This window comes from Budorcas taxicolor, chromosome 19 (genome assembly GCF_023091745.1).
Source record: "Budorcas taxicolor isolate Tak-1 chromosome 19, Takin1.1, whole genome shotgun sequence".
Taxonomy (NCBI): Eukaryota; Metazoa; Chordata; class Mammalia; order Artiodactyla; family Bovidae; genus Budorcas; species Budorcas taxicolor.
The window spans coordinates 24,237,681-24,256,746 of record NC_068928.1 but is presented as its reverse complement, the minus strand read 5'-3'; the positions used below and the strand labels follow the sequence as shown (position 1 = coordinate 24,256,746).

Sequence of the window (19,066 nt, the reverse complement as noted above, 5' to 3'; positions counted from 1 at the left end):
AAGCCGAGGGTCTGACAAGTCTACCCTCCCCCAACTCGCTCTTTATCCTGCCCGCCCGCACTTCCCGCGCTGTAGGTTCCCCACCCCACCACCCCAACCCCCGCCCCGGGGGCCTCAGTTTCCCCGTCTATTCCATAGGAGGAACCCGCGGGATTTCTTTGGGAGGCGGAAAGAGCGGGGGTTGCTTCCACAGAAGCCGCTCTCGGCGCGTCCCTCCCGCGCGGCGGTCGCCCGGAGGGCCGGCGCTGTCACTGTCACTGTCAGGGGAGGAGGCGGCAAGGTCGCGGTCCGAGGTCCCCGCCTGGCCTCCGGCGGCGCTGCCGCAGCCTCGCCAGCAGCCGGGCCCCGCGCGTTGAGCCGTGCACCCGGCGGCCGCGGGGCCCAAGCTGGGGGCCGGGCGGCGCGCGGGCGGGGGCGGCTCCATGCGCCACACGTGCGGCCGCGCGATCGCCGGCCAGGTGAGCCGGGGCCATGGGGCAGGCGGGCTGCAAGGGGCTCTACCAGTCGCTCTTCGACTACAAGACCGAGAAGTACGTCATCGCCAAGAACAAGAAGGTGGGCCTGCTCTACCGGCTGCTGCAGGTCTCCATCCTGACCTACCTGGTGGTGTGAGTTCTCTGGGGGTTTTGGGGAGAGGGCAGGGTCAGCCGGGGGGGGGGGGGGCAGCGGTGGCCTCCGGAGCTTGGGGATTGGTGTGTGGGCGCCTGGGGTGCCCTGTGACTGGGGTCTGGGACTCTGCTTCTGGAGGGGGCCCTTCTTGTACCCGTGGGTGTAAGGGTAGGGGCTAAGGAAGGGGAGGCCTTGACTCCCCCACCGGCTCAGGAGGTGATGAGATGCGCCAGGGGTTCCTGGGTCTTTTCATTTCTCAGGCTTTCCGTGGTCAGCTCCTTCCTCAGGGCTGGGGCCCCAGCGTTAGGGCTTTGGGTAGGGGGTGAGGAGGCAGGGCGCTGGGCTTCAGCTGTCCCTGCCGCCTCCCTGGGCCTGGTCTGGAGTGGCCCCGGCACTGGGTAGGTTATTTATAATCACTGAGCTCAGTGCCAGGCTTGGGGCTGGGGCAACTCATGAGCCTGGCATGTCCCTGAACTCCCTGCTGGTCAGCTCGCCCCAGCCGGGGCCGGGGGTCCTGCTGGGATCCCTCGATCCTCTCTGGCACCCACCTCTCCCACCCCGCAGGAGCCGGCACATCAGCTGAGAGGGCAGCTCCTGGGGGTCAGCCAGGGGTTCAGAGCCCTCACGCCCAAGCCGGGAGGGGATGGGTGGAGAGATGTGCCTCTGTTACTCCCTCAGTAACTGCTGTGGAGTCCCTCCTACTTCCTGCCCCTTTGGGAGGGCAGCCCTGACCTCACCTTGCTCGCACCGGAGGGCTTCATCCCTGAGGCATCTGGCTGTCTCCACGTGAAGGCTTTTTCTTGGTGCTGCTCCTCAGCCAGGGGTCCCTTTCACACCTGGCTTCTCACAGGCTCCTCCCCAGAAATCCCACAGTGTGATTATATGCTCATTCAGGGGATCGTTTGTTTGATGTCTGTGCTGACTCCCTGCCATTCTGGGAATGCCCTGAGGGCCGGGCCTGCCTGCTGAACTGCTTAGGGAACCAGATGTGAAGTGAATGAGTGGATGTTGTTGCTGAATGTCTGTGTCCAGGCCGCGCCCAGTGCATCCCCACTAAAACAGCTGTTTGGCTCACGGGTCTCAACCCTCTCAGAGGCCCTTGGAGATGGGCCATGCCAGCTCTGCTCCCAGAGACGAGGGTGGAAGGGTCCTGGTTGGTGCCTGCTGTACAGAGAACTCTTCCTGGCACCCCTGAGGGGCAGGGCTTCCTGCGGGACCTCCAGAAGGCGGCTTCCCGCCCTCTCCTGGCCTCAGTGTTTCCAGCTTTACTGAAGGGGTTCACCTGCACAATCTCTAACTAACAGTAACATCAGTAATAAGTTGATGTGTTCATTGAACTTCTCCTCTGTGCCTGGTACTCACTGTACTAAGCAATTTACATGTCCCATCTTATTAAAAAATATATATATTTATATTTTGATTAATTTGTACTTACAGAAAAGTTTTAAGAGTACTGCAGACGTTCTTAGTGCCTTTCGCCTCGATTCCCCCAAATGTTAACATTGTACTTCATTTGTGTTGTCCTTACCTGTTTCTTGCTGTGTGTGTATATGTATGTGCAATTTTTTTCTGTTGAATAGGTTGCAGGCATGATAATTTAGAAATGAACATCGAAATAATATTATCACCTAAGCAATAGACCTTTTGTAAATTGTCCCCTTAGTTACCTTTATAGGAAAAGAAAATCTGAAATCATGCCTTGTATTCAGTTGTCCTGTCTCCGTCTGTCTTTGTATCTGTGACTCTGACATTTTTTAGAGTACAGGATCTTTTTAAAACCATTTTTAAATTGAGGTAAAATTCATATAGCATGTAATTCATCATTTTAGCCTTTTTACGTTATACAATTCAGTGGTTTTTAGGACATTCACAGTGTTGTTCAGCCAGCACCATTATCGAATTCTAGGATGTTTCCATCACCCTAAAATAGATTGTGTCTATTTACAATCAGTTGCAGTTCTCCCCTACCCCCATCCCTTGGCAACTGCTTAATCTGCTTTTTGTCTCTAGATTTGCCCATTCTGGACTTTTCATATAAATCAAATCATTACAACATGTGGCCTTTTTTGTCTGGCTTCTTTCACTTAGCACCATGTTTCCAAGGTTTATCCATGTTGGAGCCTGTGTCAGTGAATCATTCCAACGGCTGAATAATATCTCATTGTATGCAGATACCACATTTGCTTATGCATTCATCTGTTGGACATTTGGATTGTTTTTACTTTCTGCCTATTATGAATAATTCTGCCAAGAACATTCACGTGTGGACATACATTTTTGTGTGGACATACATTTTCCATTGTCTTACATACTTGGGAATGGAATTGCTGGGTCACATGGTGACCTTTTGAGCAACTGTCCATCTGCTTTCCACAGCACCTATACAGCTGCACATTCCCACTGGCAAGCCCCAGTTTCTCTGCATCCTCACCGACACTTGTCATTCTCTATTTTTTGGACTACAGCCATCTTACTGGGTGTGAAGGACTGCCTCATTGTGGTTTCTGTTTGCATTTCCCTAATGGCTAAAGATGTTAAGCATCTCTTCAGGGGCATATTGGCCATTTGTGTGTCTTTCTTGAAGAAATGTCTCTTCACATCCTTGGGTGCTAAGTTGCTTCAGTCGTGTCTGACTCTTTGAGACCCTATGCACCATAGCCTGCCAGGCTCCTCTGTCCATGGGATTCTCCAGGCAAGAATACTGGAGTGGGTTGCCATGCCCTCCTCCAGGGGATCTTCCCAATTCACATCCTTAGCCCATATTTAAATTGGTTTATTTGTCTTTTTTACCATTGAGTGGTAAGACTTTGTATATTCTGGGTACTAGACCCTCATCAGATATGTGACTCACAAATATTTTCTCCCATTCTATGGGTTGTCTTTTCACTTTGTTGATAGTGTGCTTTGATGCACAAAAAAAGTTCTTAATTTTGACCAAGTCCATTATTTTTCTCTATTTTTTTTCCATTTGTTGCCTGTGTTTTCGGTGTCAGAGTATGGGATTAAAAAAAATATTGTTTACTTACTTTTGGCTGCCCTGGGTCTTCACTGCTGCCACAGGCTACTCCCTGGTTGTGCTCGGGCCTCTTATTGCGGTGGCTTCTTCTGTTGTGGAGCTCAGGCTCTAGGCCATTGTGGGGCTTGGGCCTGATTGTCCTGTGGCATGCGGGATCCTCCCGGACTAGGGATTGAACCAGTGTCTCCTGTATTGCAAGGCAGATTCTTAACCACTGGACCACCAGAGAAGCCTCAGAGTGTAGGATTTTGCGCTCTAGTTTTGTAGAGTCCCCTCAGTTTGGATCTGTCTGAGGTCTCCTCATGATTAGTTCTAGGTTGTACCCCATGCCCTTTAATTGGAGGGAGGTGCCATTAGCCCTGTGTTGGCCCCCAGAGTTCACTGGCTTGCCCGAGGTCATGTGACAAGTGGGGGTGAGCGGGCTGCAGGGCCCTGGTCCCTGACAGCAGCAGCCTCTCCCTTCTGGGGCTGCTTGTCTCCTCCACTGTTTGCAGGGCTGGCCCTCAGGCAGCAGTGGGAGTTGTGACTCCTGTCCAGGAGTGGGTGGGAAGGGTGGAGCGCCAAGCCTGCCCTCTCTGCGCCCTGGGGTCTGGGGAGACTTCCTGAGGGCAACACGAGGCTGATGCCCACCGGCTTGCCCCTCCCTGCAGTTGGGTGTTCCTGGTGAAGAAGTGTTACCAAGACACGGACACGTCCCTGCAAAGCAGCATCATCACCAAAGTCAAGGGCGTGACTTTCACCAACACCTCGGAGCTTGGGGAGCGGCTCTGGGATGTTGCTGACTACGTCATCCCACCCCAGGTCTGAGTCCCACCCAGCGCAGGGGGACCCAGGCTGGCAGGGTCTGGCTCTGGGCGGGTCATATGGGAAGTTGCTTGGGGACTCAGGGGCCTCCACTCACTGTCTCCCTTGGCCTGTGACGGCTGCAAGGTTTGCAGACTCTGCCCAGGTCCTTCCCCCCCGCACCAAACCCCTATACTCCTCGACTGTGCCTTACGGGGCTGCAACAAACCCTGAGACTATTGAGACCAAGTGGGACCCAGAGACCTTCCATGTCCGTGGGAGTCGGAAGGTCTGACACCAAGAGCCCCACCTTTATGTTGGCCACTGCCCCCAGCAGCAGTTCTCTGGCCTGGTCGCAGTTCCCGGGCCAGGGCTGGGCTGTCCTCACTGCTCCTTCTCTCTCCTCCTGGAGCTCACCTTGGACCCTGGGGGCTGAGGTCAGCATGGTTTGGGGTTGTGGGCGTGAAAGAGACCCATCTAAGGACACCTGCTCAGGGACTCTGAGACCAGTGGGCACATGGGTGGGGTCCACTGATATTGTGGCCCCAGTGTTTTCAGTACCTGTGCAGAGTCCCTACCACCTGCCAGGCAGCTCCGGGAAGGAGGGACCCCAGATGGCAGGAAGGGGCTCCTCAACCCCGCTCTGGTTTCTCAGGGAGAGAACGTCTTCTTCGTAATCACCAACCTGGTCGTGACCCCCAACCAGCGGCAGGAAACCTGTGCTGAGGTGTGTTTTGGTGCTGAGAGCAGGGAGTGGGGATGGGAGAGGTGCAGGCAGTGCTTGGGGTCCACCTCTCTCTTGAAGCAGGGGTTTCTACCCCCTCCCAGGGGCCCCGGGGGAATGTGTATACCAGTGTGCATGCCTGCACGGTTCAGGGGAGAAGCAGGTTCCCAAGGTGTGTGTGGCCCCAGGCAGGGGAGGAGCCCCTGTCCTCTCCTTGGGGTGGGACCTGGATCTGAGAAAGGGCACCCCCGCCCAGGTGCTCTCTCTCCTGGCAGAGTGCAAGTGTTCCCGATGCCCTGTGCTATGAGGACAGCGACTGCCCTCCTGGGGAGCCTGTTGCGGCTGGAAATGGTGAGGCCTGGAGTGGCCAGGGCTGGGAGTTGGGGAGGGGCCGGAGCCGGGAGGTTCCTGGCACTATCCTTGTCCCCCTCCCCCTGCAGGAGTGAGGACCGGCCGCTGCCTGCGGGAGGGGAGCGCACAGAAGGGCACCTGTGAGATCTTCGCCTGGTGCCCGGTGGAGACAAGATCCAGGCCAACGTGAGTGGCTATAACCTTGGGACCCTGAGGAGTCACCCAGTCCTGGGCAGTGGGTCCCAGCCTGATGGTGGAGACACGTTGACTCGGAGTCCTCATTCTGGGGGAGGAGCTGGGACACCCCACAAAGGCCCAACGACCAATCCAACATGATTGAATTAACTGTCCTTTGCAAAGGCTTTGGGGCACCCAGGGCCAGGCAGGCTTCAGCCTCAGCGTGCGCGGGCAGGCCTCCCTGAACAAGCTGTCCTGCCTTTGTTTTTAGGAAGCCACTCCTGGGCGAAGCTAAAGACTTCACTGTTTACATAAAGAACTTCATTCGTTTCCCCAAATTCAACTTCTCCAAGTACGTGGGCCCGTGTGCATGGAGTGTGTGATGCTATGTGTCAGTGAACCACTGGGCATTGAAGGGGCACCCTTTCCTCTGCTGTGGCAGCAGGACTCTTACTGGAGGATGTTGGGGTGGAGGAAGTAATCAGGACTGGGGTAGGGCTAAGTCAAGGGCTCAGTCTGGGCTGGGCGAGGGGTCTGGTGACTCCTGGTTCAGGCCGTTTCTGGCTTGGGAAAGTCTCACCTTTATTCCCCTGGCTCTTCATGGCCTCCAACCAGGACTAATGTGCTGGACACCACAGACAGAACTTTCCTGAAGTCCTGTAAGTTTAGCCCCGAGAACCCCTACTGCCCCATCTTCCGACTGGGCTCTGTGGTCAGCTGGACGGGGAGCAACTTCCAGGAGATAGCGGTGCAGGTGGGTGGTATGCGCTCAGGGAGCCCTCCCTGGGGCCGAGGGCTGTGGGCTTGGACTCTGCAATGAGGAGGCGGGGTGGAGGAGGACCCACAGGAGGAGCCGGCCCTGCAGTAACCTGCCCAGGGACCTGCTCTCTCAGCACTGGCTGTGAGGCAGTCAGCCATGCTGCACTTGCTGAGGGGCACACTTGCACCTGCGTTTGGTTCTAAGTCCTCTGCTGTGAGCTGCCAGTGCCAAAGTAGGGGCTCGCTCCGGTCATTCCCTTCTCCCTGGGGCATGGAGCAGGAGACGTGGGCTGTGGGTGATGCATTTTTCTCAGCCACTCCAGAAATGTGAACCCTGGGCCTTCCACCATCCTCCTGGAAGGATGCTGCAGTGGAGCTGAGCCCTTACCCGAGCTCTCCATGAAAAGCTGGCCTGTGGCTTCTGTCCACCTCCAGAAAGTTCTGTGCCTTGATTCATGTCTCTTTTGCATCAAGGGCGGTGTGATAGGAATTCAGATCGAATGGGACTGTGATCTTGATAAAGCGCCTTCTGAATGTTACCCTCGCTATTACTTTAACCGTCTGGACAACAGATTTTCAGGAAACTCTATCTCTTCCGGGTACAACTTCAGGTAACTGGCGCTAAGCCTGCCACCTTATGACCCTGCCCACATTTCCTGTCCTTCCCTGGGTGCCAGCGCTATGACACCCCTTCCTGGGGGTGGGTGTCAGAGTGGGAGGTGCAGGGAGGCAGCCAGGGTGCCTCTGGGAAAGAAGGACCTGTCATGGCTCTGGACTTGCCCTGGCGCGGAGGGCTGGGTCAGGTCCATCAGTGCCTGGTGGCCCCAGGTTGGTCCAGCAGTGGTGGGAAAGCCTTCACCCTTTGGGGACTGTCTGGCAAGAACTTCACAGATCTGAATGAACCTTTAATGTCACATAAGCAAGAGCGTCTCCAGCCTTTCCTGGGGTTGCTGAGAGCCAGGGTGCCAGGGTGGGTGGGTTTATAAATCTCCAAGGCAGCCGAACCTGCACTGAAAACAGGAAAGGCCCAGGCAGGCTGAGCCGTGTCTCCCCCAGGTTTGCCAAGTACTACCGAGATGCAGCTGGGGTGGAGTTCCGCACACTGTTTAAAGCCTACGGGATCCGTTTCGATGTGATGGTGAATGGCAAGGTGTGTGGGTGAGGCTCCCCTTCTGGGAGGGTGGGCCATGTGGGGGTGTCTGGGCTGGCTCTGGTGGAGCCCCTGGGAACCCCGCTGCGCCTCACCCTGTCTCCCTGCTCCAGGCCGGCAAGTTCAACATCATCCCCACGATCATCAACGTGGGCTCAGGGGTGGCACTCATGGGAGTGGTGAGTACCTTTCCCCTCCCCCTGACCCTCTGAGCACCGCAGGGGGAGGGGGCACTGCCCAGGGCAGAGAGCTGTCCCAGCGCTCCAGAAGAAATCAGAGCTGGGGAGGTCAGTGTGGGACGGGGCTGAAGAGGGCTTCCTGGGACTTCACACCCCTCTGGTGGCCCCCGTGTGTCAGTGCCTGCCTGGGATTCTCTTCCCAGAGCTAGAGGCTTCTGCCTGTGGCTCGGCAGCTGGGGGTTCTCCGGAATCCTCCACAGCCTTGTCTCCACTTCCACTAAAATGAGGCAGATCCGGCGATATACAGGGCTTCTCAGCCCTGACCCCATTTATATTTTGGGCCAGATAACTTTTTTGGTGGGGCGATCGTGTGCGTTGTAGAGTGTTTAACAGCATCCCCAGCCTCTCCCCATGAGGTGTCAAAAGCAAGTTCCCCCACAGTTGTGCTGGCCAAAAATGTCTGCAGGCATTGCCAGACTGCCCCGAGTTGTGAATCACAGGGACTAAAAAGATGAGAGGCAGGGAAAGTTGGGCTGTGGTCCTTCCTCGGGTCTGTTCTGAACTTCAGCTGGGCAGAGGGGCCACAGGAGGGGACATAGCACTGGAGGGCAGGGAAAGGCTTATTCCTGACTTTTCATGCCCCTTTGTTTTTTTCTGGAAGTTTTTTAAAGACAAGGGAGTTATCGGTGAGTGGCTTGCATCCACCGCAGTGAGCCCCTTATTGAGATTTCTGGCAGCTTTGTCCCTGGTTCCTCTGCCCGGGAGGTCACAACAGCTCCCCTGGAGGCTTCCAGGAGGACCTGCTGCTGCTAAGTCACTTCAGTCGTGTCCGACTCTGTGCGACCCCATAGATAGTAGTCCATCAGGCTCCCCCGTCCCTGGGATTCTCCACGCAAGAACACTGGAGTGGGTTGCAATTTCCTTCTCCAATGCATGAAAGTGAAAAGTGAAAGTGAAGTCGCTCAGTCGTGTCAACCCTCAGCAACCCCATGGACTTCAGCCTACCAGGGTCCTCCGTCCATGGGATTTTCCAGGCAAGGGTACTGGAGTGGGGTGCCATTGCCTTCTCCGCCAGGAGGACCTGGGACTGACTTTTTACTGAGACCAGAAACACCATGTCCTGTAACAGGACTCAACGAGGCCATGCTCCTGAGATGGGTCAGTGGATGAAAGTGGGCCCCAAGTGACTCTGACTGCAGACAGTATTGTTGGGGAGCCCTGTATGTGCATGTATGTAGAGAGGGGCCATGTTCAGGCCTCTTTCTTATGATGTGCATATATCAGAACATGGGCATCTGGGGACATACTGTGTGATGAAGGTAACAGGAAAAGTGGTAGAGGCTGGGTGGGGGTGGGAGGGTGCCCTCTATGGAACAATGAATTGGTAACCCTTTTGACATCTGGAGGGGGAAAAAGAAAAGGTGTCCAGTGCCCAGGGTCAGAGAACCAGGCTCACCTGTGGGCCTGTCCCTCAGGCCTCTCCCACCCGCTCCGCCTGTGCTCTGGGGGGAGTTGCCCTCTGGTGGAGGAGACCGGTATTTGCACCACCCCGTCTGGTCTCAAGAGCTCATGTTCAGGTGTCAGTGGGTCTGCTGGGTTAGCTCAGGCCCTGTCCTCTTTCCTTGGCCCCTGCTGTGGTGTCCTTGTTCAGATACCCTCCAATCCATGTGACGTCCTGCCCGGGTTCCCAGGCATGACAAGCTGGTTCTTTGCTGAGCTTTTTTCCTTCTGTCTTAAATAAAATCCAATTCAGACTCAAGACTCGGCCCAGAGGACCTCCCAGGCTGAGTAAAGTCCCGTCTTCTCCCTGCTTCTCTTCCCATCGTGGGACAGGTCGCTCATCACTTATGAGCTTGTCTCCTGCACCTGAGGCGGTGGGGGGGAGGGCCCCCAAAGGTGCCATTGCCTTAGCTCTCCCTGTACCCCAGGGCAGTGCCTGGCACCGGTGAGCGCTGAGCAAACAATGGTGAAGACGCGATTCCAAGGGGCCAAGGCAGTGCGCAGGTGCTTGGCCTCCTGTACCCCAGGGCAGTGCCTGGCACCGGTGAGCGCTGAGCAAACAATGGTGAAGACGCGATTCCAAGGGGTCAAGGCAGTGCGCAGGTGCTTGGCCTCCTGTACCCCGGGGCAGTGCCTGGCACCGGTGAGCACTGAGCAAACAATGGCTGAAGACGCGATTCCAAGGGGTCAAGGCAGTGTGCAGGTGCTTGGCCTGACGGATCAGACGGACCACAGGCTAACTGGCTGCACCGTGGGCCAGCTTTGTGGCCTTGGACAAAGGAGCCTCTCAGCTCAGTGCCCTCATCTATTGGTGTCAAGTGGCCTGGCGCACTGAGTCAGGGACCTCCACTCTTTTACAGGGGTCTTTCTTCTGTGACCTGGTACTCATCTACTTCATCAAAAAGAGCCACTTTTATCGAGACAAGAAATACGAGGAAGTGAGGTCAGTTATGCTTCCTCCCAGTGGCCCTAGGGGAGCCCACTAGGTCGGCGTTTCCCTCCATGGCTCAGAACCCTGACCCTGGTTTTCTGTTGACGTTTGTGGGGTAGAGGCAGGGATGAATGCTGGGAGCTGTCTTGAAAGGGCTGGGGAAGGTGGAATGTTCTGAGTACCAGCTCTACAGAACTGGATTCTGCTTCGGAGCAGCCAGCAGAAGGCCACCAAAGGCCACGGGGAGACCTGGTTTCCAGGCCTGGCTCTGCCACTGTCTCCCCAGGCCTCCTTGGGCCTCAGTTTCTCTGTGTGTGACAGGAGTGTTGGTCTATATAGTGTCTTCCAGCACCTGTAATTTTAGGATTCTTGGACGTGGTGGTCCTGGGGGTCTGGGGTTGAGGGAAGCTGGAGTGGTAAAGGAAGGAAAAATAAATGGAGTCCCTCTACCCCTCACTACAGAGGCCTATTTCCAGGCTCTCTTGGGCAGTGGGCTCAGTGGGGTTTGTGTGTGTGTATTCAGAAGAGCGGACTACAGTGTGAATGGAAGTCCTGAGAGCTGGGCAGACAGGACGGGACAAGGGGCTCTGGCCTAGGTCTTGGGGAAGGCTTTCTGGAGGAGTGGGATGGGAACGGGGAATTGCAGCTGGTGGGCTTGCGATAGGCACTGGGTGCTCCCTCAGTCTCGCCACACCCTGGGATGGGACAGGGGGCCAGCCTGCCTCCTCTACCTGGACTGACCCCCAGCCCTGGTCCTCAGGCTGAGCCCTGAGCCCTGACTGCACCTGCCACCCTGCAGAGCTGCTGGAGGAAGAGGGGTGCCCCCTGCAGGGCAAGTGGCACACCAGTCCCAGGGAAGGGGTCACGCCCAGGGCCTCCAGGCCAGGGTTAACAGGTCATGTCCTGCCTAGGGACCTAGAGGTCCTCGCCCAAATGGCAGAATCCTCACAGCAGAGCGTGGCCCTGGACGCAGCGGGGCTGGTGGAGCAGCCAGAGGTGCAGGATGAAGGCAGCGCCCAGAAGAACGGCTGTGTGTGTGGGCAGCTCCCCCAGCCTGCCAGGTGAGGGGCGGCCCAGCCAAGGGCCAGGAAGGCCTGTGGAGATGGCCTAGCTGCCACTGCGCTCCCGGCTCTGGGTGATCTGGCTACAAGGCAGGGTGCCGGGGACCTCACGGAGCCCATCCAAGCTGGGCTCTGGGAGGACGGGTGCTGGTGGTTGGCGCTTTAGCTCCTCCACGACCCGTCACCCCCCAACCCCCGGTTACCACAGACCTGTCTGCCGCTATGCTGCCCCAGCGCTACAGCAGCAATGCACTAACATGGACTCGGGCTTCCTCTGCTGGGCACTGCGCGGAGCCCTGGGAGCTCATTTCGGCACCTAATGAGATGGACACTAACAGTCCCTACTTTACTAACGAGGAAAGTGAGACAGAGAGGTCCAGTAACTTGCCTCAGTCACACGGCTAGTAAACGGCAGAGCTGGGACTTGAACCTGGGCAGTGTGCTCCTAGAACCCAGTCCTTCTCCATCAGGTTATTTGACCTTACCGAGCCCTTCCTTCCTCTACTCCTGTCAGAGCTGCCTCCCCTAAGCTCCTCTCTGATGTGGAGATTCTGGAGCTGCCCGAGCCTCAGGATGGCGGTGGCTGTGTCGACAGGTGGCCTGCAGGCCACCCTTCCCTGGAACGCTGCCTTGGGCAGCCTGGCAAGGGAGGCAGCCCCGGGCCTTGCTTTGCTTCTGCCTCACTATGAGCCCCTGGGCAGGCGCCTGGCCCTTTCTGGGCTTGATTACCCTTTGATCCAGGGGTGTTGGACACAGGGGCCCCTCTGGCTCAGTGAGCAGGGTTCCTTGACTCTCCTGTCAACTGTCAGAGGGGTTCACTGACCCGGGCTGGGTGCCATCTGCCTTGAGCGCTCATTCTCTGCGGACTCAGTGATGGGCAGCCTCCAGTGGGGAGTTGAGCATGGGCAGGGGGAGAGAGAGAAGTGAGCCAGGTAGGGAGAGGCGTGGGGAAAGAGAGGGAGAAGCTGGGGGACCTGCCAGGTAGGCCTGTGCCAGCAGCCCTCCCACATGCTCCCTGAGCTGAGTGCCACTTCCTGGGCACTCACGGGCACTCCCTCACGTGCGAGAGGGAAGAGTGGTCCTGGCAAGCCTCACCTGTTGCTGCGGGTGTGGGGGGGCTCAGGACGGCCCCCACCCCGAGGTGGTTGCTGCTCATTGCTGGTGCAGCTCCAGAGGCCTCAGCCCGAGCATCCGACTGTGCTCTCTGCCCGCGCTCACCGCCTGCAGCGCTGCCTGCCAGAAGCTTCTGCGGGCCGAGTCTGCCCCGAGGGAGACCAGCCCTGCCCCAGCCGTCCTGTGTGCCCCTTCCTGCCCACGCAGGTCCGGCCGCCAGGGGAACGGGAAGGTGAGCGTGGAGCAGCTGCAGAGCCTGGAGACCGCGGAGGCGTAGCCAGAGACGCTGGCCGAGGGCGGATCCGGGAGCAGAACTGTCCACACCTCCGAAGCGGGCAGAGTCCCGTCGTCGTCCACGTGGGACCAGGCTTCCAGGGAGAGCACCTCTCCTGCACTCTGGGATCTTGCTACAAGCTTCTTATTATGCGTGTGGGGAGGGGGGCCTCCCAGTACACACAGTGGCTCATACAGAAGAGGCCCTAAAGCATATTCAGTTGCTCATTCATCCATGTGGCAAACAGTTTCTGATGCTGGCTGTGGGCTGAGCCCCGTCCAAAAGATGCTTGAATGGGACACTGACCTGGCCCTCAGAGAGGGGAGCACTCATCTAATTCCCTTCGGAGCTGACGGACATGACAGCTGGGCCCCAGGCTCTGGCCTGACTCCAGGCGCTAGCTGAGACCTGTACCATTAGCTCTGAAATCCTCAGAGCAAATGATGGCTCCTCAGAGAAAGGCCTTGGTCAACACCCAAGCAGACATTTGACCTTGCCCCCAGGGGTGAAATTTAAAGGTGGCCAAGGAGGCAACCAGGAAAGGACTAAAGGACTGGACCTGTGAGGAGGCAGCCGGCCACGGGAGGAGGAGGAGGGCCTCGGGAAGCCTGGAGGACAGCATCTCACCCCGGTGGGAGATGTGCTTGCCTGTGTGGTTGGGCCCTTGCTGTTCTGTTGGGCTTGTTTTCCCCTGCTCGGCTTCCCTTCCTGTCTCTAAGGCCACATCTGAAGGGATGAGATGATGGATGGTGCTCAGTGTCAAGTGGAAACAGTTGTAAGTAAGCTGGTCCTTGACCCCCTCCCTCGGTCGCTGTAAAGCACTGCTACTCAACGTGTGGTCTGTGGACTCGCAGCACTGGCATCACCTAGGGGCTTGTTAGAAATGCAGTCTCAGGCCCCTCCCTCATCCGCCCAAATCAGAACCTGCATTTCGACAGGATTCCCAGGTGATTCATGTGCATGTGAAGGTGTGAGAAGCAGTGCTTGAGGGGATATGCAAGGCCTGGCTCTGAAAAGGCCCGCTTTGGTGGGTGGTGTCAATTTCCGGGTCACACTGACACTGAAGTTACCTCGAGACCAAGCAGATTCCCTCCTTCCCTGCCCTGGGAAAGTGACATTATGCTCAATTCATTCAAATTATTTTGAGTAGGTCATACTTAAATGATTCAAAACTTAAAGAGTTACAGAGGAACAGGAAGTGAAAAGCTTCTCTTCCACCCCTGTTCCCTGAGGCAACCTGTGCTACCAATTCCAAGTGGCTCACCAGTCTTGCTGAGAATCCACTGGGTCACTCATGTCTTCCCTCAGGAAATGAACATTGCCACCTGCAGTCAGACCAAGTCCCTGCTGTTGGACGTAATGGAATATGCTGGGCTGGGGAGCCCCTGCGCAAGGGGAAGGGCCTAGAGCTCCATCACTGTTGTTGGAACCACCGGACGGCCAAGGCCTGCGGTGCTGCCTGTCTGCCCGGGTGCTGTCTGAGCACTTGCCCTGCCTCCAGGGAGCATTCTCTCTGTGAGGACCCTGGCTCTCTTCTGCCCAGAGTGGGCAGTAAGCCCCCTTCCGCTGGGGCCTTTGAGGAGAGGGTCAGAGGGGCGTGGTCCCCAGAACAGGACCCCTTGGAGAGCAAGCAACTCCTCCCCCTGGGCTGCCAGGCGACCTGTCAGTAAGCCCAAACTGCGAAACGCAGGTGATCTGCTGTGGGGTCTCCTTCCTCTCTAAGGCAAACCCTTGGATTTAGTAACACAGCATGTTCCGTGTATGTCTGGAAGGGAGTTCAAAGGGCAGGGGTCCCAGCCGCTTAGAAGCTGGTCTGGTCTCCTTTGGCCTGGTTTTGGAATCGCTTGGCAGCAGCCACATAATTTGCAGACAGCTGTGCTGCTTGTCTTATATTGGAATGGAAGTGTCTTCCTAGCTATTCAGCCAGCCACTAAATACTATCGAGTGCCTCTCGTGTCGCGTGTTGGACCAAATGCTGATGGCAGTGGCGAGCGGCACAGAAACGGCCTCTGCTCCCAGGTACCCAGTGTCTAGGGGTCACACACCAGTCACAAACAGAGGACGGGATGCTTCGAGAGTCCTCAGTGAGGCGTGCCCAGGTTTCCACAAGGAAGTGACATGTGAGCTGAAATCTGAAAGGTTAGTAGCAGGCTAACCAGGTGAGGGGAAGCATCCAGGTCAGGGACCCACATGTAGAAAAGACATGAGGAGGACTTAGCGAGGAACTGGATGAACAGTGTGCCCGGAGCAGCTTCTGTGACACTTTCATCACGTGGGCATTCATTGCTTTTAAGGGTTGCCCCTTTAAACCTCCTGCCACAGAGGACTTGTTTCTTCAAGTCCAGCGAAACCTTCCTGGTGGCTTCCCCACTAGATGTCAGGAGCCCCATGCACAGATGGCCCTGTGACCCCCATCACAGCTTCTGGATAGTCACACATAGCCAGTTCCCTGGCTTTTGCACGGTTCTCCCCACCATCCGCATAATCTTGATTTTGAAGGGGGAAGAAGAGGAGCAGAAGTCTGAGCGCTTTTCACACTTGGGAAAGCCCCTTTCCCTCGGCACAGGAAGATGACCACGCCAGCCTCTCAGATCTGTCCATGCTGACATCTCAGTATCACAGGAAATGTCTATGGTTATGTTCAAGCCTTGGCCTAAAAGCCATCTGCCTAATGTCTTCCTGACAATCAGACTTACTCCATGCCTTTGGAGTACCATGATGCTGGCCAACAGGAAAGTTTTAAATTAAGTTCTATTAGTGTGACATGATGGGGACCAGCCACTGAAAGAGCAGAGTGCCCTTACTCCTGATGCAGGGTCATCAGGACTGATCCATCATGGATGCCCTTCTGCTCCCCGCTCAACCCCATCAGTTCCTCTCTCAATGGCTAGCTGGCCCCCGGGGGGACCAGTCATAAACAGGGAATGTGACTTCCTCCAGGTGTCTCTGAGTGCCCCGGGAAGCCCCTACCTCACCCCATGTGGGGGGGCAGCTTGGATGTCTGGTCTACTTGGTTCCTACCTGCTCTTCTCCTCCCCAAGTGGTACAACTTTCCTCAGAGCATATTCTCCAGGGGAGCCAAGAATGCTCTCTATGAAAGACACCTTTCTTCCAGTTCTTCCCCCTTAGGCCCGTTCACAGAATTAAAGCAGGGAGGATGGCAAGCATTTTCTGGGTCTTGCCCAATACATGCATTCTCTGACATTTTAATTTGGCTATAAGACAATAAAAAGGTGTTAACTTCAAATGTGCTCTTTTTTTATCTTTTGTATTTTCACGGACATCCCATGTTTTAGAGGAAAATGTAAAGACATGACCAAAAGAGGCAGACACAAGGAACAGTGAGCAATGTATTACCTTCCTTCCTGTCTTTGCAGAGAAATTCAGATTAAAGTAAGGAAACTTCTTAAATGTGCTAACATTAAAGGACCAGGAGGGCACTGATAAAACTGGTACTTAGCATTTAAAATCAGGTTTTTAGCTTCTGCTCTAGTAGATTAAACTCCCTTAAAATGATACAGACATGCACTGCTGTATTTTATTTTTTTATAAAAGTGAGCATCTCAAACAATCTTCCTGCCCAGCAACAGAGGAAAGGTTAAGTAAATCAGATCACTGATTTACTCACCAGTAGGACTTACTCTGCTTCCCTCTTACTCGGTGTCAGGACCGACCCCTCCCCACTGAGAGTTCAGAGGTGGTCCCTGGGAGACACGGGCAAAGCTATCGCCTTAGCCACTTCTTCGCTTCATGTGAAAGCATCTGGTACAGAACCCAAATGGGATTCAGGAGGCCTGGGCCTCCGCTGTTGGTCACAGGCCACCTATTATCTGTGAAAGGGGACTTGGCTTCAAGCTTTCAGATCCCCTTCTGATCAAAAACTGATTCTTTTTCAAAAACTTCCAATCTGATCACATCACTTCTAACTAAAACTTTCAAAGGCTCCCCCTTATATGTTAGTATAAAGGTCAAACTGTAATTGAGCAAGAGCGTATGTGGCCTTCCCAGGACAGACTGTTCTCTACCTGCTTCCTGTCTGTAGAAACTTCTGCCTCTGAGCCTTCCCTGAGTTCCAAAGAATTAATTTAATCAGAGAAGTGAGAAAATGCAGAACGAAATGAAAACAGTCAAGGAAGACAATAACAATAGTTAGGCCAATAATAACTAAGTCCAGGACCTTCAGACCCTTCCCAGGGGCTATAGATAATATTTTGAGCCATGTTTTTTGAGCTGTTAAGCAGATACGGAAACCCTCACCAGGGGGAAGTTAACTGCATCCTGCCCATAAGCACATAGACCCCAGATGGGTTAGACCCATTTGGTTGATGGTGTTGACTCCTGGTCACTTCAAGAGCAACCAATCAGAAGAATATCCTCAAGTTAATAACACACCCTGAAACCCTCTCCATCCTATTGCAAAATAACCTCTCCCTGAAAGCTGGTGGGCAGTTCTAGGCCTTTTGAGCACTAGCTGCCTGGTCTCCTTGCTTCTTGCCTGTGATAAACAGTGTCAGCAGATTAGCTGTATTGTGCGCCCATGGGTGGGCAGACCCAAGTTTGGTTTGAAAGCAGAACTCCCCACTGTGGCCTACCTCATAGCCTCTTAACTGCAGACCCAGGTCAAAGACCTTCCTTCCCAATCGCCCTCACACATGCACTTTCTTGCATGTAACCCCCTTCTCCACAATTTTGAGTCTCAATTGTGATGTCATCTCTTCAAGAAAGCTACCCAGCGCCCCCCCCCCCCCCCCCGCCCCAATAATCTGGACTAGGTTTGGGGCTCCTCTGTACTCTCTTCATAGTTCTTATCATAATCTATTTGTGGCATCAGGTAGCAGTCCTGGTTGACTACAGTGATAAGAGTATCTCCACCTATTGGGGACCGGTGACGATTCCCCCACAGGGAGGCAACAGGCACAGTGATAAAGAATCTGCCTGCCAATGCAGGAGTCGCAAGAGACCTGGGTTCGATCCCTGCATCGGGAAGATCTCCTGGAGAAGGAAGCGGCAACCTGCTTCACTATTCTTGCCTGGAAAATTCCATGAATAGAGGAGCCTGGTGGACTACAGCCCATGGGGTTCCAAAGAGTGGTACATGACTGAGGAACTCAGCACCTAGTAACTGAGTTACAAGTGTAAAATAACAAGTGTAGAAAAGTAACAAGTGTAGACGATACAAGGTACAATGCCTGGCATATTTGTTGTTGCTAAGTCGATTCTTCTGCGACCCCATGGACTGTAGCTCGACCGGCTCCTCTGTCCCTGTAGGGAACACTTTAACTGTTACTAGTTCTCAGGATGTTAACGGTAAGCTCTCTCCTTGCTTAGGTCTTCGGGTCCTCTCTCTGGGTGGCCCTATGCGTAAATGTAAGGAATCAAGACAGAAAGCTAAGGCCCCAGTCCCAGGTCTCCCAGAGTCAGTACCAGGGATTCTGCACCCCCTGACAGCCAGGGGCTATGCACTAAAGGAGGGGAAAAACACTCCACAAAGGGTCTCACGCTTCATTTAATCTGAAGAACTGTACAGGCTCTTCGTCTTCAGATATAAATTATTTATAACTTTACAGAACAAGCAGCGATTCCAACAATTTAAAAACTAGGCAAATCTACCCGGTGTTAATTTCTGGCAACAGTCCTCCCGATCTGGTTTTTTAAAAAAAGTCATCCCTGCCCCCGTTTCAGTAGACGTGCACCATGCCGTAGAGGAACGTCCAGAACAGGACGTAGGTGAAGAGGCCTCCGATGAGACCCCCTGTAAAGAGAGGTCTTCGCGACTTAAAATATTTGTTCCACCTCCTTCCCGCCTTCAGAATTAAAAGCAGGGAGAGCAAGATGGAGGCGAGCAGGTAGAAGATGAAGCCGTAGAGGCCAGTGAGGCCGAGGATGCCGGCCGTGGCCCCCGACAAAGCCGACACCGAGGTCCGGCAGTAATCCAGGACGGCGGCGTTGCCCCGCACAGCGGCCTCGCTGATGAACGGCGGCCCTTCCCGCTTGGCCACCACAGCGGCCATCGCACCCTCCCGGGCTCAGTCTGATTTCTCGTGGAGCAACGGGGGGCTGCGGAAAGAACCAAGTTACAAGTGGCGCCCGGAGCATGGCGAGTTTGGGTTCACGCCGCCCCTCCCCCTGGGGCCGCCGAGAACCCGCACCCCTCGGTCTCGGACCTTCGAAAAATGCTGAGAAGGCTGAGAGCTCGGGGTGCTGGCGATACATCTGCATTTCCCCCCTAGACTCGCTAAGTTACCTGGAACCCAGCCGCGGATGCGGTCACTCGACGTTCCCTCAGAAAGCCTCGGGTACAGATCCCCGCGACGCCATCTTGCGCTGGAGGATGCTGGGACGGCCCAGACTGCGCAGGCGCCTGGACCCGGTGCCAGCCTTGCGACGCATGCGCAGTGGTAGCCCCGCGTACGCTCCACCCGCTCCCTGATTTTTTGCG

General features: G+C 55.4%; 2 protein-coding genes across 2 annotated transcripts; one reads left to right on the top strand and one right to left on the bottom strand.

The window, feature by feature from the left end:
* Window positions 1–419: 419 nt before the first annotated feature.
* P2RX5 (purinergic receptor P2X 5) lies at window positions 420–15,874 on the top strand. Its single transcript, XM_052657252.1, has 13 exons — window positions 420–608; window positions 4,276–4,426; window positions 5,064–5,135; window positions 5,408–5,483; window positions 5,573–5,669; window positions 5,932–6,012; window positions 6,276–6,414; window positions 6,894–7,030; window positions 7,476–7,569; window positions 7,683–7,748; window positions 10,109–10,191; window positions 11,091–11,240; window positions 12,561–15,874. The coding sequence occupies exons 1-13, from the start codon at window positions 472–474 to the stop codon at window positions 12,628–12,630; spliced, it is 1,353 nt and encodes a 450-aa protein (XP_052513212.1). The 5' UTR covers window positions 420–471; the 3' UTR covers window positions 12,631–15,874.
* A 2,241-nt stretch (window positions 15,875–18,115) lies between these two features.
* EMC6 (ER membrane protein complex subunit 6) lies at window positions 18,116–18,998 on the bottom strand. The gene is made up of 2 exons (XM_052657883.1): window positions 18,872–18,998; window positions 18,116–18,684 (listed from the first exon to the last, which is right to left on the bottom strand). The coding sequence occupies exon 2, from the start codon at window positions 18,636–18,638 to the stop codon at window positions 18,306–18,308; it is 333 nt and encodes a 110-aa protein (XP_052513843.1). The 5' UTR covers window positions 18,639–18,684; window positions 18,872–18,998; the 3' UTR covers window positions 18,116–18,305.
* Between the last annotated feature and the right edge of the window lie 68 nt (window positions 18,999–19,066).

Bases quoted from the DNA above. Each gene is read 5' to 3' on its own strand.
- P2RX5 (XM_052657252.1), top strand. From the start codon at position 472: ATGGGGCAGGCGGGCTGCAAGGGGCTCTACCAGTCGCTCTTCGACTAC. The intron at 5,484-5,572 runs GTGAGGCCTGGA...CTCCCCCTGCAG, and splicing joins GCCTGTTGCGGCTGGAAATG to GAGTGAGGACCGGCCGCTGC. The intron at 10,192-11,090 runs GTCAGTTATGCT...TGTCCTGCCTAG, and splicing joins AAGAAATACGAGGAAGTGAG to GGACCTAGAGGTCCTCGCCC.
- EMC6 (XM_052657883.1), bottom strand. From the start codon at position 18,638: ATGGCCGCTGTGGTGGCCAAGCGGGAAGGGCCGCCGTTCATCAGCGAG.